At 53.4% G+C, this 14,925-nt stretch overlaps 7 protein-coding genes across 7 annotated transcripts; 2 read left to right on the forward strand and 5 right to left on the reverse strand.

The window, feature by feature from the left end:
* Nucleotides 1-158: 158 nt before the first annotated feature.
* Nucleotides 159-2,274, reverse strand: M406DRAFT_352456 (uncharacterized protein; the record flags this gene model as incomplete). The annotated part of the gene is made up of 2 exons (XM_040922692.1): nt 159-862; nt 895-2,274. The coding sequence occupies 2 exons, from the start codon at nt 2,272-2,274 to the stop codon at nt 674-676; spliced, it is 1,569 nt and encodes a 522-aa protein (XP_040774691.1). The 3' UTR covers nt 159-673.
* Nucleotides 2,275-3,459: 1,185 nt separating this feature from the next.
* Nucleotides 3,460-4,181, reverse strand: M406DRAFT_323288 (uncharacterized protein). The gene has a single exon (XM_040919757.1). The coding sequence runs from the start codon at nt 4,037-4,039 to the stop codon at nt 3,878-3,880; it is 162 nt and encodes a 53-aa protein (XP_040774692.1). The 5' UTR covers nt 4,040-4,181; the 3' UTR covers nt 3,460-3,877.
* Nucleotides 4,182-4,497: 316 nt separating this feature from the next.
* On the reverse strand, nt 4,498-5,429 carry M406DRAFT_332183 (Nep1-domain-containing protein; the record flags this gene model as incomplete). Its single annotated transcript, XM_040920722.1, has 2 exons — nt 4,498-4,974; nt 5,154-5,429. The coding sequence occupies 2 exons, from the start codon at nt 5,427-5,429 to the stop codon at nt 4,498-4,500; spliced, it is 753 nt and encodes a 250-aa protein (XP_040774693.1).
* Nucleotides 5,430-5,830: 401 nt separating this feature from the next.
* M406DRAFT_347233 (uncharacterized protein) lies at nt 5,831-6,213 on the reverse strand (the record flags this gene model as incomplete). Its single annotated transcript, XM_040922267.1, has 1 exon — nt 5,831-6,213. A coding segment is annotated over one exon (187 nt), but the record flags the coding sequence as incomplete, so codon positions are not given.
* A 3,835-nt stretch (nt 6,214-10,048) lies between these two features.
* M406DRAFT_51317 (uncharacterized protein) lies at nt 10,049-10,983 on the forward strand (the record flags this gene model as incomplete). Its single annotated transcript, XM_040924436.1, has 2 exons — nt 10,049-10,334; nt 10,394-10,983. 2 exons carry the CDS (start codon nt 10,049-10,051, stop codon nt 10,981-10,983), a joined length of 876 nt encoding a protein of 291 aa, XP_040774695.1.
* A 1,829-nt stretch (nt 10,984-12,812) lies between these two features.
* On the forward strand, nt 12,813-13,243 carry M406DRAFT_243938 (nucleic acid-binding protein; the record flags this gene model as incomplete). Its single annotated transcript, XM_040916237.1, has 2 exons — nt 12,813-12,896; nt 13,013-13,243. Coding segments are annotated over 2 exons (315 nt in total), but the record flags the coding sequence as incomplete, so codon positions are not given.
* Nucleotides 13,244-13,465: 222 nt separating this feature from the next.
* Nucleotides 13,466-14,917, reverse strand: M406DRAFT_357201 (AAA-domain-containing protein). Its single transcript, XM_040923613.1, has 2 exons — nt 13,943-14,917; nt 13,466-13,883 (listed from the first exon to the last, which is right to left on the reverse strand). Exons 1-2 carry the CDS (start codon nt 14,778-14,780, stop codon nt 13,663-13,665), a joined length of 1,059 nt encoding a protein of 352 aa, XP_040774697.1. The 5' UTR covers nt 14,781-14,917; the 3' UTR covers nt 13,466-13,662.
* Between the last annotated feature and the right edge of the window lie 8 nt (nt 14,918-14,925).

The following is a 14,925-nucleotide window of genomic DNA, read 5'->3' on the forward strand; positions in this document are numbered from 1 at the left end:
CGCGCTAGGTGAAGCTACAGTACGGTAGCTAATATTCCTCCATACTCGTCACCTGTCGTCGCAGGTTGGATGCCTGCGCCCATACAATGGTCCGTCCATTCACCCAAGACACGCACCCAAGACACGCGCATGCAGCACTGGAGTGATCATCAATTCATTCATTATGCGAGGTAACAGTTATGAGATTCTCTGGGCGCCATTCCTGATCTCGCTTGCAATGCATTTGTGCAGTCCTGGCCCTCACGAAGAACAAGACGAAGATAACCAAAGGTAAAGAGAAGAAAAAAACAAGGAAAATGCTGCCCGCCGTTTCAGATTGCTCTGTCACGGGCAAGTCCACACAACTGCTACTTCCAAAAGAAGTGCATCCAGGTTGTTGTTACTGTCGTGTTAGTCATTCCTGCTGTTCTACGGATAATAATGGGACTCAAATGATGGAAGAAACAACCATGAAGAAGGAAAGGGAGAAAAAAAAAGATGAAGGGAAAAGGAAAGAGGAGTGAAAAAGAATGGGAAAAATAAGACGATCGTCCCAAGTCCCAAGGCCACAAAGAGAGAAAAGGCCTACCCCATGGCTGACCCAAGGGAAGAGGATCAGCAATGAACTCTCGAGCCCTTTCGACTCCCAATACAACTGATACTATCACTAGGCGCAATACTGCACACATCATCCTCATACTCGCCTCTGCTGCTTCCTACCCCACTCGCCGGCAACGGAACCCTCTTTGCCGAGACATAACTCGCTGCGCGGCTGACAGACGGCGGTGGTAGTGGCGCTGCCGCCGCGGCGTCGCGCGTAGAGACGTAGCTGTCGCCCCTTCGCAGGCCGGTCCCTCCTGACACCCGGCTCGCAGCCTTGGGTCTTGACACGAGAGAGGTCAGCTCCGTCTGTACTGTGGGCCGAGGGGGCCCTCGGACGGTGCTTGTCGTGCGGTGGCTCCGGGTCGACACATAGGTGTCCCTGTCCGCATCGGCCGCTGCATCGTAAGTGCTGCTGCGTCGAATCGACGGTGCAGCCGCGCCGTGCATGGACCTGGCGGACGTGTGGCGCGAGCCGCCGGCATGGCTCCGGTAGTCGGCAGGAGCGGCAACCAGCCCCTCCATCTCGCTGGTCCTGGCGCTGTGCCTGGAACTGCCGGTAGGGCTGCGGTGCTCGACGTCTGTCAACAAGAGAGGCTTCCGGCCCGAGGACACCTCGCTGCGGGTGCGAGTACTGGCGCCGCCCGAGGGCCTGAAGCGTGAGGACGAGTGGCGGCTGCGGCCGTCATCGTACCCGCTGTCTGCATCCCTGGGAGGCCTCGATAAGAGGGTCGGCGGGGGACGACGGTCCGCAACAGACGACGACAGGTATTGCCTCTCGCCTCGCTCGTACCCCAGGTCTCGACCGCGAGGGCCACCAAGAGGCTCGGTTGACCTGCGCTGGAACATGGGAGGTTCAAGATCCTGCCTCGTCCGGTCCTTCATCACACCATAGGCGACGCCGGCACCGATGGCAGCGCTGGCCGCCGTGAGACCCAGCAGCCCAACGACGGCTCCAGCAGTCAGGGATCCACTGGAGTTCTGCCGCGGTGATGGCGCTGGCTCGACCGGCCCGTACACGGTCGTTCTCGTGACCGTGCGTCGGATGACGGGAGACATATCGTCATCGGAGTAACGGTTCAGACGTGCCGACAGCGACGGTGGCGAGGCAGCACCATTGGGCGGATCAAAAGGCGTGCGAGGTGACATGTCTGACTTGGCTACATCGTAGTTCCAGCTCATGATCCGATTGATCTCGCCCTCTGTGGAGTTCGTTTTTCGAAAGGTCGACCCGGAGAAGCTCTCTGGATACTGTGGAGGGGGAATGTAGACAACGTCCATTGTGTTACCGTCCATATCCGACCCCGTGGTCGTGACTGACAGCCTCCAGTCGTCCGTCAACCAAGACGTCTCACAATCAGGAGAGGAGGAGTAGGGTGGTGATGCTCTGCCGTCCGCTTCGTGGAATCTTTGTACCGCAGCCTGGAATCGCCTGGCGACGCTTGGCGAGCTTGCAGAAAAAACAAGGCGTGATAGCCTGAGCGGTCTTTCGGCGGTGGGCCTCACGTGGCGCAGCTCGAACACGGGTGTTGGGGGCGATGTGTTCAGGCCGTACGTGAGGGAGTGTGTCCCCGGTACGACAGCTGATGAGACAGGATCAACTGCAGATATGTATTGCAGGCCCAACGGCTGTGTAATGGCCGAGTAGAAGGACGCAGAAGAAGGGAGATGGCTCACTTCGACAAAGGGCAACATTGGGAAGTCGTGTGACACAACCCGGCGGAAGGGATGCTATAAATGCAGGCACGCGGTATAAGAAAAATAATGTGGATTTGTGTCTGTGCTTGTGCACTTCGCAGCCTTGGACTTTGCACTCAAAAAGATGGAGGGCATGTGGTAGCGTAACAAAGTAACACTATCCTGGGGGAAGGCAACGGAACGCTATGCCAGGACGTGACACGACAGTTATGGTGCAGGGTGGGAGGGGTAAAGGAGGGTAGGGAAGGGAACTGTGACATCCACTCACAAAACGACTTGGTATGCGGTTTGCCGCCAGCGGGTGTGCTGCACATCAGGGGTCAACTGCATGCCGACAAATTGGAACAAAGAGAGAGAGGATACCTTTTCGCACCGACCATTCCGGTGGCGGGGTCGCCTGTGGTCCATAGTAACCCACCGATTCCTACTGTACATCCTGCACAGTACTATGGTAGTCTGTGGGGTGCTCCTGGTGAGGGAGAGAGTTCACAAACACCCCGGCCCATTGGTCCAATCGCCAGCTTTGACGTGGCTCGCCAGCCCACCTCTGCAGCAGGTAGTCAGTCACGATCGCGAATGACATCCTACTGGGCATCAAGACAGCCTGACCCGTCTGGGATCTCCACCTGCGGTGCAAGGGGTTAAAAAGGGCTGGTCGAGGCTGTGACGATCAAAGGATCGCAGTTTGCCATAGTAAGTACAGTATCAAGAGCAAGTAGTGCACCATCATGCTTCGATCCGACGGCGTAGCAGACGAGGGAATCATATACTACTGATTGACGGCGCAGACGGGGGAAGTGTTGCCAAAAAATGATTATGCAGGAGTAAGCATAGAAAGTGATAATCAGAGAATGCAACAAACCAGCCTGCCGATGCCTGAGCTCAGAACAGCCACTCATAAATTTTTCAGGCTCCTCATTCAACGTTTCCTAATGAGTCCGTCGTCGTTCGGGAGGTTCTTGGCAAATGGGACATCTTCATTCCAGGGCGTGCGAAAAGGCCGATGTGACGGCTTTCAGGAGCCTCAAGTTTCGATGACCTACATGAGAGCTAGTGCTGTACCTTCGGAGCAGCATTGGCTGCCTGACTGGACAAGGTGTACCGTGCCCAAGGTACCAAGCGAGCCAAGTTAGTAGGCCCCTGCGCCACACAACCGCAGGATCAGGCTCTGGAAATGTACTTAGTAAATTGACACCTGATAGTCTCCTGCTCCTTTCATGATAGTCACGTCTGCCTGTACTGCTAGTGATGCGAAACGGCCGGATAGTCTGGATCCGCCAATGCGGCAAGTTCACACCACTAACCAAAATTCGTAGCACTGCGCGCCAAGTATCGATCGAACCTTCAGCTCCCCCCGCTGACTCTGTTCTTTGTTGTTGTGAGGCCGTTAGGCTGGTCAGTGGAGGCCCAATCCAATTTTGTTCACAGGTATACTGGAATGTATGCGTGTGTGTGCGTGTATGCGTGTGTGAGTGTGTGTGGACATTGAATTCGATTGGTCGCAATACCCATATTACTCGTGCTGCCTGAATCATCCGAGTCCAGCGCTGTTCCTCTCACACTGGTCCACTTGGCCGCAATTAATTCACTACGGACGGACTCATGACGATCTATCCATCCGGACTGAGCACGAGGGCCGGTCACCCCAACCGATCCTCGTATCGGCGATAGGAGCCACGTCAAGCACTTGCCTGCGGCAGCAAAGAGAGAGAGAGAGAGAGAGAGAGAAAAGCACATCAACGGGTGTAAGCCCAACCTGCATGCTAGTGTGCCTATTAGGTCAAGAGCTCAGCTGAACAGGGGGTCCTCATCAAGCCAAGGCTTGACAAAGCACAAGAGAGGAGTGGTTGACCAAGTTGAAGTGGTCGAACCGAGCATTTGGATATGCTCTTGGATCCGTTGTTGAACACCCAATTGTTTTAGTTGGAAAAACAGCGACAGTGTAAACACAGACGACCCAAACGGAAAGTGCAGGCTCGCTGATCATGGCTCATGTTGTATAGCCATCACAGCATAGCGGCACCGAAAACTGTTCCCTTTCCCTTCCACCCCACCGCACCTCCCCTCCTCTCTGTAAGACGCTTCTTATTAGTGTCGTGTAAGGTCGTGCCATCTCCAACCTCCACACGCTCTGCCGTAACCCTTTCCCTCATGGTCGCCTCCCCAGGATATCACCGAGAAAGACCATGATCGGAAGTAGTCAAGGGAATAGCGCGGTGACTAGAGGACATCCCAAGCATCCTCGGCGGCATGACAGAACTTGCTGCATGCGACGCTGGCCGAAAGGCTGAAGTTGCTGATGGAAATCTTCTCGTCGACATAAGGGTCGGCGAAGTTGTCAGGGCCCTTAGCCATTGCGCCCACAAATACACATATGCTCTCGTCCTTGTCAAGCTGATCGATGTAGCTACGTACGCGTACGAGGGGGGCTTCGAAGCTGAGGGTGACCTTGCGACACTTTGGAGGAAGGTGGTCGGTGATCGGGTTGTTGATGACGCGGAGGAGCTTCTCCTGGGAGTTTGTTGACTTGATGGACAGACGGTGGAGAAGCTGGACCATGAGACCGGCAAAGCGCTTGAAGGTGCGGGGAATGCGCACGGAGGGGGAGACCTCGATCAGAACGCCCTTGGCGGTGGAGATGTAGATCTGTAATCTACCGGCCTTGTTGATGGGCGAATCAAGGAGGGTGAGGAGACACTGGACACAAGCCAACCAGGTCAGTCAGCGATGATCAGCATGTTGGATGCAGACCAGACCAAAGGGCGAGGGAATTAAACTCGTGTTGAGACGGGCTAAGGCTCTCGTGTGCGTTCGTCGGAATAGTGGCGCAAGGGGGGAGAAGGGAGGGGGGAGAAGGGGTTGAGGGGGGGCCGAACCTGATGAGTGATGTCAGGTCTCGCCTCGCTGATGTCCCTATTCATCTTGCGCATGATCCCTATGTGCTCGTCGCTATTGAGCAGTGAGTACTTCTCCTCACGCTGGACGCCCATGTGACCTGTACGGGTGTGAGAGGACTTGTAGGTCTCGAGGCTGGCGTGGGACAGGACAACGATCAGGCGCTTCGAGTCCTTGTCGGTGACCGGAATGGAGGCATGCTGCTCGGCGACGAGCTGAGGAAGCTCGGGGGGCGGTAGCGACTGAGTTCCTGTCATCATCGAAGAAAAGCACACTCAAAGTTAGGCCAGGGAGATCATAAAATGAGGACTGTGAGAGAGGAGAAAGGGATTGGCGGGGATAAGATGTTCAATAGTGATGCCGGTGGGAGGGAGGAAGGGAGATAGATGGGGGGCAGAGAAGATCGAGGTCAGGGAGATAGGCCAGACACAAAGAGGTTGTTGACATGATCGGTGCAACATCATAGCCAGGGCGGAACAGAGAGGCAAAGACACAGAGAGTCAAGGCCTGCCTGTGATCATGTCTCAGTCCGCTCGGTGACTTAATTGTGCACCCACAACCGACAGCACAGCGTGTCCGACTCCGAGCCAATCCAGCCATCTTCATGCTTGTTTATTCCCCGCCCACACCTCTTTTCTTCTCTCTGTATTTTTTCTCCATGGTCCTGCATAGACAAGGCCCGCTATTGCCGGTTCAGGTACCAGTAACTGCAATTGAGATCGTACAACCCGCAGAGAGCAGGACTCAGGAAAGATGTTTGGGAGGGCAGGGGGGAAAGGGCCCGGTGGAATGCAAGCAGGATCCAGGGAATTGAGGAAATAACATACGAGGCCTCTTGACGCCAGTGCGACGTTCTATAGGGGAAGTAGCCATGATTGTTGGAGGCGTTGCCTTGGTTCAGCTCGATGGCTTTTCTCGGGCTGCAGGAAAAGCAGGCTGATGAGGATAGCGCAAGCGATGATACGTCTGCTGTGGTTGGTCAGGGAAAACAACACCGAAAAACCAGGGGTAGGAAAATGAGGGTGGCGGTCAATCTCTGCGTTGCGAGGGGATGAGACGTTGTCGGGTTCTGCGACTGAGGGTGTGAATGTTGTGGTTGTGGGATTGGGATTGGGGTTATAGTTAAAGAGTCAGGCGGGCCAAGACGAACGAGGTTGAAAACCCTGACGGAGACAATATCGGCGACAAAATCTCGCTGGGGGGCAGAAAGGGCAGCGCCAGTGGGCAGTGGGAACGAATAGCTTATGGGTGGAGCTCCGCCGGAAGATGCGGGTCGTCTGTATTTCTTCTCTGTACAGAGTAGCCTAGCACTAAAAGAGTCACGCACAGCGCAAGTCTAGGCCTAGGCTTAAGCCTAAAGGCCAGTACCTGCTTCCACCGGTTTGCCCCGAGCTCGGGGGGAAGGGGGGGGGGATCCTTCGGGATCCTTCGATCAGCCAACTGCGTTCGTGTATTTCTCTTTGCACCAATGACGAGTCTGGACTGTACGGAATAAGTATATTAGATTGGCACCGAATGTAGGGAGGAAGATCGGAGGAAGGGATCGCAAGGATGAAGGTGAGACGAAGAGAAGGAAAGAAGAGAGGAAAGAAGGAGGGAGGGAAAGGAGGGAAGATGAGCCTGGGTCAAAAGGAAGGTGAAGATGCAGTACAACCTCTCCAGTGAAAGGCTGGGATCTCATCGCATCACCAGCATAGGTCATAGTAGGTAAAGTGCCTTCAATCAACGCCTCTTTCTCTCCTCCTCTGCTGACACAACTTTCTTCTCTAAATGCCAAAAATCTCACATTCCGAAGCGGTTCTCGGGACTTGCCCTTTCTGATGCCCGTTGACTCTACCAAGGTGGGGAAGAAAGCTCTCCGCGATTTTGATCGACGTTTCGCCTCGTCGCAGTGTGGCTACCACCCTCGCACCCTACCAGTGGAGCCCCGCCCCCGATCACTTCACTTTCCATTGATGAGTACTACCCTCAGGGTCTATAGCCTCGTGGGTGGTGCTCGGCCGTCTTCAGCCTACAGTACTCACACACAATCTCACAAGCCCACAGCAATGATGCTCAAGTGCGCCGTCAAGAAAGAAAGAAAAAACAATCATGAAGGATTTTTGACATGGGAGAGGTAAAATTCACTGCTCGACGTCCATGTCAAGACAATACTGTCCATATACTATACACCCTATGACAGATGGCTACAGTCATCCCCACAACAAATACTGGTCATCACTCTTGATGCCCCATTCGTCTCTCTTGAAAGGCTCAGCCCAAGGCTGCCTACGAGAGAAAATTCCCGAAGCGCTGGGTCGCGTTTGGAAGAAACCAGACGGCAGCGGGTTCTTATAAAAACATATGTACAGGAGAGAGAGAAGAGACAGGAATTAAGCAGAGAAGAAGAAGAAAAAACGACGAGAGTCCCCGCCTGGCTGTTTTGCCAAGAAGGGACCACGAGGATGTGTGCGTTTCCGTCTGCTCAGTAGTCGTCCATGAACAATGATTCGAGTTGCCAGAGGAGGTGATGCCGGGTCCACATGATCCAGAGATGATCAGTCAGCCGTTCAATGCCGGGTGATGATGAAGAAGAACAAGAATACGAAGATCATGCTGGTACTGTATGTTGACTTCTTGGATGCGGTCCAGGGTGGCGAGACCGGGTCGTGGAGTCCTGATCTTCATTGGCGAGGTTGATCCCACCTCGCCGCACCGTCGGAGAGGGTCTGCTGCACTCGACATTCTTTCCTAAGTGCAGGGTTCACTCGGGTAGGCGGCAGAAGATCACAAGCAAATCAATTAGAACCAGGAACATGACCGATAGGAGTTGGTGGCGGTCATCTGGCACGTTTAGTCGCCGGCGCCCTTACGAAACAGCTGCAGGACCTGACAACTCCGAGCGCGCTTGATCTGCCGCTGGAGAGGGGATCGCGAACCAGCCAACCAACCCAATTTCATGATGACGGTGAAAGCGCCGAGTTCCAGATCCAGGCCGGAAAGGCTGAGCGTGTGATCCTGGTTGTGCTAGGCCCGCTGCTCAAGATCTGTGTCGATGTAGTGCTGGTCTTTGCCGAGCCTACTCCTGTGACGGAAGCTGTTTCGCTGGCCGATCATGTAATGGTGTAACTCTGGGATGCCCGCGCACCCACCTTTCATCAGTCCCCACCCCTTCCTCCTTGTGCTACCAATCATGCTCCTTCGGTAGCGTTGCCGGTGTACAGGTTACTGCTACTATGGTATTTGCTAGTTCTCCTAGTTCTATGATGATATGTACCTGAGAAATATAGTGATTGTGCTTGACGTTTTAGCCATTCGGGGGATGGTTCAACAGATGAAAAACAAACCGCAGGTACTACAATAACCCACAGACTACACATAACAAATTCACCTTTCCCCCTCTGGATCGGAAAACAGGCGGAGAAAGAAAGAGAAAGAGAAGGAAGAAGGAAAAAGACTGTTTCCATCAATGAATACCATTTAAAGTTTTGTCACCTGCAACAGATCAGGTAGGCAGCATATGAGAAGGCAGTACGGTAAGCTTAAAAAGAAGCGCAGGTGGGTTCCCCTGTCCGAGGCGTGGGGAACAGGGGTAAGATATCAGACATGCACTGGTAGCTAGTGGGTTTGCGGCTCTCTCTTCTCGACGTCGTCACTACCAACCACTCATCTCTCCAGTCACAATTACAGCCATTTCTGTCTACTATAGTTACAATTCTACTATGATTTACCATGTACTTACTATTACTCACCTCGGCAGTATCAAAATCCCTGATCCGTCTGTTCCCTCCCCCCCCCCCCTTCCTCTTTCCCCTTGGCTTCAGCCCCAACTCTTGTCCCAACTCTGTGTCTGTCAACCCAGCATCTGTTCGCCTCGTCTTCTCGTCGTCCAAGCCTGAATTTCATCTCTATGGCTTGCTGTTGGCATCACTGGATGACACTCTGGATCCGACGAACCCCTCTTTCTGATGATCGGGGATCTTGATCTTCTGCTGTCAACTCAACTTGATAAACTTACCGCTGTTGCTGCTGCTGCTGCTGCTGTCCCTGCTACTGCTTTGTCCGGGAGAATGTCTCCCCTGTGAGATGGTCGTGCATCCAGCCTCGATGACGACCTAGACCTCTCTTTGGCGGTTAGCTCTGGGTGTCAAGCTGGGCCAGAGGATTCCACCAGCACTGCACTGCAAGGTAAAGAAGCATACCCAGGCGGGTCTGCGGTCGACGTGTGTGATAGGCACGGGTGCAATGCCAAACCCTGGCTCGGTTTCTCTAAAGTCCCTCTTCCATGGGAGGGGGTCCTGGTTGCCCCCATCGTGTCGACCAGGACCCATGCCGTTTCCCTACCGCTTGGCTTTGGGATGACAGCCCTTGATGGGGCTTGGCTCTGCGACGAGCTCGTCGTCGCATGTAGTTTCAACGCCGCGGGATCTCCATTTCCTATGCACTGCGCCGTTGCTTCATTCCAACTTCCCCCTCCTTGCCATCATGCCTCCCCATAACCAGAGCCACGATACACTTGCTGCTGGTCATCATCCACCCTCCCCCTCGCCCCCCCGGCATGCCAAGAATGTTTCCCACACATTGTGCGACTCATATAACTATCCCCCTTCTCCATCCGCTCCCCTCTGCTCATGATATCCCCTTCTGGTTTCCACCACCACTGACGCCGTGCCTTCCTTTCGTTCTCTCTCCTCAAGTTCTTGCCAGCCAAGAGGAAGATCACGTTGACCGTGCTTCTGGACTATCTTAGTACTTCTTAATAAGCCATACACAGCAACGGCTTCTATCACTCTCTTCTGTGTGCCGTCTTTTGTTCTTTCTCTCAACTTTATTCTTCCTTTTTAAAGCTTCCTGTGCTGCTGGTCTCCCCCATACACTCCTTGAAAAATCAGTCACCATGATCTCCACCAAGACAATCCTCAGCTTCTCTGCCCTCGTGGCTGTGGCCTTCGCCAAGGGCAACACTGGCGGGAACACTGGCGGAAACACCGCCGCTGCCGACAGCACAACCCTCTCGGACAATGCTATCCAGAGCGGCTCTTTCCTCGATGGCAGCCAGGGCCTCGGCGCTGAGACCGGCCAGGCCTCCTCGACTACCTCCCAGAACAACTTCATCAACTTCTGCTCTGGCAAGACCTTGACCAATGGTCTGCAGATCACCGATGGTTCTTGCAATGGTATTGGTATGTAGCATTAAGCTTCTCCATCATTGTGCATAGGGGACAAAGCTAACATGCTGTAGTCATGGGTGACATTCCTGCGAAGGCCACCATGATCTCGAGTATCATCACGTTCCCCCAGGAGGGCCAGACCATCCAGGAGAACCAGGACTTTAATATCAGCGTCCAGACCCAGAACTTGCAGGCCGGTTCTTTCACCAACGCTGATGCGACCTACTACGCCGCCCCTCAACAGCTGAACGGTCAGGGCCAGGTTATTGGGCACACTCACATCACCGTTCAGGATCTCGGCAACTCCTTGAACCCGACGACCCCCCCAGATCCTACCCAGTTCGCCTTCTTCAAGGGTATCAACGATGCTGGAAACGGAGATGGGCTCCTCTCTGCCGCCGTCGCCGGTGGTCTCCCCGCAGGAAACTTCCGCGTCTGCACGATGACCTCGGCTTCCAACCACCAGCCTGTCGTCATGCCTGTCGCCCAGCGCGGGTCGCAGGATGACTGCACCAAGTTCACCGTTCAGGCTGCTGGTGGTAACGCCAACAACGCTGGCGGCAACAACGGAAAAAACAACAACAAGGCCCGCTTCAGGAGCGCAACAAACACCAAGCGTGACCGCCTCGCCAACATCAAGGCTCGTGAGTTCATAGCCTGATGTGGTCTCAGATCGAAACCGATGTGCGAGGAGGGTCGAGTGGGGAGGGGCAGTATGTTAGACCAGGCTTTGGTCCAACATGCTGAGGTGTGAGATTTCTTGAGAAGAAGATGGTGGTTGTTGGGAGCGCTCGGACGCCAGGTGAGATGGGAAACACTGGGTATAGAGCCGGCATGGTGTAATTATTGCAGCAACTGCGGGCTTATGATGACTGCATATTCTACACGAATTTCCTGTTATTGAATCAAAACTTATCATACCAATTTTCTCTTCAATTTCAACACTTTTCAATTTTCAACTTTTAGCAACCGGTCCAAGCCTTGTTCACATTTCGGTTCACTTAGCATTGAATACGTAATTACACTTTGACAATGACATGGAAGCCAATATGTGCGCCTCAACTCATATTTTGGTTCAATCAACCCCCCCTCTTCTAATAACGACACAAAAAGGGAAATAACAATTACAGCTCACTCGTCTCCGCGTCAAAATTTGCACGCACCTGGACAGCGTATCGCTCATGTCGGGCCTATTTCTATAGAGACGCGAAACCAGGCACAGCAAATTACAGGTCGAACTCTTGGAAGTTTCGGCTCCCGCCACCAAGCCTACATATGAAACCTGAGACGAGAAACGACCTAGTAAATTCTTCGGATGATCCGCCGTCCGAGACCCGTCTGATGCCCGTTATTTCTTGTCATATCGTCCAAACAGTACTTGATCAGCCAATGACTATGCGAGGTCAGATAATTAATCAAGCCGATACTTCAGGGTATGGAGGAAGAGAGCGTTGAGTGGGGGACCGCGAGACCATTCCTGCAGCCGCTGTATATGCGAACTGATTGATCTAAATAGATGATTACGCTTCTGAAAGATCAAGAATCTGGACTGCCAGTGGTTCTCTGACAAAACTTGGCCAAACACCTGCAGTGCAATATCTCTGGCACTCATTTATCTGATTATAGGTTTCTCGCATTTTCTTGTCTGGTTTCAAATGTCTTTGTTCTTTTCCTTTTGAAGAAAAAATTTAACAGACTGGGGACTTGAAGTTATGGGAAGGCGGCGTAGATGTGATGCACACCTTTGACTTTGGCCGAGCAAGACATAATCTTGTTGGGGCATATAGGATATTTTGTGACTAACACAGAACAGACATAAATATTACGGTATATATAATGAAGTATATTTGTATGATTGTACAGGAGAGTGTGTATTATCGAGAACCAAGGAGACAAGTATGGCGAATGGCTACACATGTTCGGTACATACTCAGGTACTAAGTACGGAGGACCAGGAATGTATGTTGCCCAGCTCGGACCGACAGTGCATGCCAATTGCCATAAGCCGTAGATTGCAATCCTGCTTATTCATGACAGATAAATGAATTTCTTGGAAACACACAGAGCGACACAAATATGAACTCTAGGACAAATGTAATATGCGAAATCACTTTGAAGTATTTGCAGTCAAGGTTGGAAGAACCACATCTTCTAAAGGATCTGGTCGCTAGTCCAGGGTTAGGGTTCCTCCCACCGGTGCCGACCCGGCGCGAGATGTCAGGAAATTTGCGGCATCGAGTTTAGAGCTGCAGACGACCTACCACGCGACCATACCTACCACCTGTGCGAGAGCGACGGATACTTCCAGTAATAGCCGACCACTCCACACCTCCTCACATCCTTTGCGCGAGGCAGAAAGGACAAGAATAAGGGCCAAGGCCAGGACCGTTTTCACATCAGGCTGTGTCTCCAATGGCCTCCGCGGCCCTCGCAACTGCCTCCGGGGAGGTCATCAAGACCGCGCCGGGCAGGTTCTCACGGGTAGCGACCGGCGTCGTGATATCGGCAGGGCTGGCAGCCAAGACCGTCAAGGTCCAGATTGGAGGGGAAGAGTGGAATAAGAAAGTGAAAAAGGTACGGCGACCCCCCCCCCCCTCCAATTCTCTTTCAATCTCTCCGTCTATGAGCTCTCTCGTCTCTTTTTTCCTCCTTCGTTTCTTTCGCTGACTTTCATCTTCTTGCGCCTTTAGTACTTCAAAAAACCAGAATCCCACCTTGTCCATGATCCCAACAACTCCGTACGGACAGGCGACGTCGTCGAGATCGTGTCTGGATGGCGCTCGTCCAAGAGGAAGCGCTTCGTGGTCAACCGAATAATAGCACCCTTTGGCCCCCCCGTCGAGGAGAGGCCACCAGTGCCGACACAGCAGGAGAGGGAGGCTGCGCATGCTGTCAAGCGAGGAAAGAAGCTTGAGAGAAAGGAGCTGAGGGCGAAGGCAGCGCAGTTGGAAAAGAAGGTAGCAAGAGCGGCCAAACTTACCGAGGATATCACAAGGGCAGCATGGAAGATGAGGTTGATAAACCGGGCGGAGTTGACGGGTCCTGTTCCTCTACGATAGACATTCGATTGGGCCGATGAGCCAAAGTGGTAGCAGGTTTTACGGTTGTGGTATTTTGTGGAGTAGTAACCCCATACAACAGATGGATCATTGAAGTGTGTATATTCACGAGGCTCGTGTACTGTATCGATGGGATGGTAGAAGCAGGCCTGCTTGTACTGTGCAAATGCAAAATAAGGGCCAACAGACTCGGCGTTGGCGCCAATACCACCTCCAGCGCCGCGAGCAGATATCACAGCGATAGCAAGTGGAAGGTAACTGTGTTGGTCCATCTTGGACGGTCAACCTCCACGCTCCCCAAACTCCTTCGCCCAGTCCTCGTGCTCCTTCAAACCCGACTGGCTCACGCTGGGCCGGATCGTGGCCAGACTAGCAACAAAGTCTGCTAGTTCGATAGGCCTGATTTCCTCCATTGTCATGTGCAGTAGTGCCTCACCGAGAGATCTTAGAGGGCCCATGGCGGCGTCTTTGGCGAGAGCCGTCATGTCAGAACCTGAGAAGCCTACTCTGGATTAGAATCGTGGTTTCTAGTGATGAAAGGGCTCAAAAGCAATTGCTTACCATCCGTCAGCTCGACGAGCTTAGCCAGATCGTCGTCTGTCAAGCTGTGGTTTTGTTGGCCGAGCAAGTTCTGAAGTTGAACAGCCCTAGTCTCGGCCTCAGGCAGGGGAATGTACTGCCTCCTGACGAATCTCCGACGGGCGGCCTCGTCAATAGACCAGGGAAGATTTGTGGCCGCGAGTACAAGCACACGGTTGGGATCGCCCCGGTCTTTTTCTCCCGATTCTCGGCCAGCCGCTGCCCGCTGAAGGTCACTCCACTGGATGAGGAACTCTGTCTTGATTCTCCTAGTCGCCTCGTGTTCACCAGATCCAGACCGTTGCGACAACAGTGAGTCGATTTCGTCGACGAAGATGATGCTGGGTGCCAGAACCTTGGCGAGACCGAACAAGGCCCGGACCAGTTTTTCTGACTCCCCCAGATACTTGCTTGTCAGGCTACTGGCCGAGATAGAGAAAAATGTCGACTTCGATTCCGTAGCAACAGCTCGTGCCAACATCGTCTTACCCGTACCAGGGGGCCCGAACAACAACATGCCTCTTGCCGGTTCTCGAAGTCCCATGAAAAGGTCAGGCCTTAGGAAGGGATAAACAACGGCCTCACGCAGCGCATTCTTCGCTACTTCAAGCCCAGCAATATCATTCCAGTGCACTTCATCGCCCTGAACAACGATTTCGTTTAGAATTTGTTTGGCTGCGCTCCTGTCCACCCCAGGTGGAAGGTTCTTCATGACTGCGTGTTTCCTCTTCTTCCATGACGCTTCTGGACTGGATTCTTCCGAAGCTGATTCCTCTGAGACATTCTGAGAGTTTGAGCGCGAGTTGCTTCTGGAGTTCATGACCAAGGACCGCTCCTTCTGTGAGACCTTTCTACGGGGACGAGAAGGGACGAGGTCAGGATCACTCCCCTCCCCACTGGAGTCGGATGTGGTTTTTCGAAGGGGGGTTGACTTCCGGCGGTGCTCCAAGTTCGGGCTCGATGTG

This window comes from Cryphonectria parasitica (genome assembly GCF_011745365.1).
Source record: "Cryphonectria parasitica EP155 unplaced genomic scaffold M406scaffold_6, whole genome shotgun sequence".
In the NCBI taxonomy this organism is placed as follows: Eukaryota; Fungi; Ascomycota; class Sordariomycetes; order Diaporthales; family Cryphonectriaceae; genus Cryphonectria; species Cryphonectria parasitica.

Bases quoted from the DNA above. Each gene is read 5' to 3' on its own strand.
- M406DRAFT_323288 (XM_040919757.1), bottom strand. From the start codon at position 4,039: ATGCAGGTTGGGCTTACACCCGTTGATGTGCTTTTCTCTCTCTCTCTC.
- M406DRAFT_357201 (XM_040923613.1), bottom strand. From the start codon at position 14,780: ATGAACTCCAGAAGCAACTCGCGCTCAAACTCTCAGAATGTCTCAGAG. The intron at 13,884-13,942 runs GTAAGCAATTGC...AATCCAGAGTAG, and splicing joins GCTCGTCGAGCTGACGGATG to GCTTCTCAGGTTCTGACATG.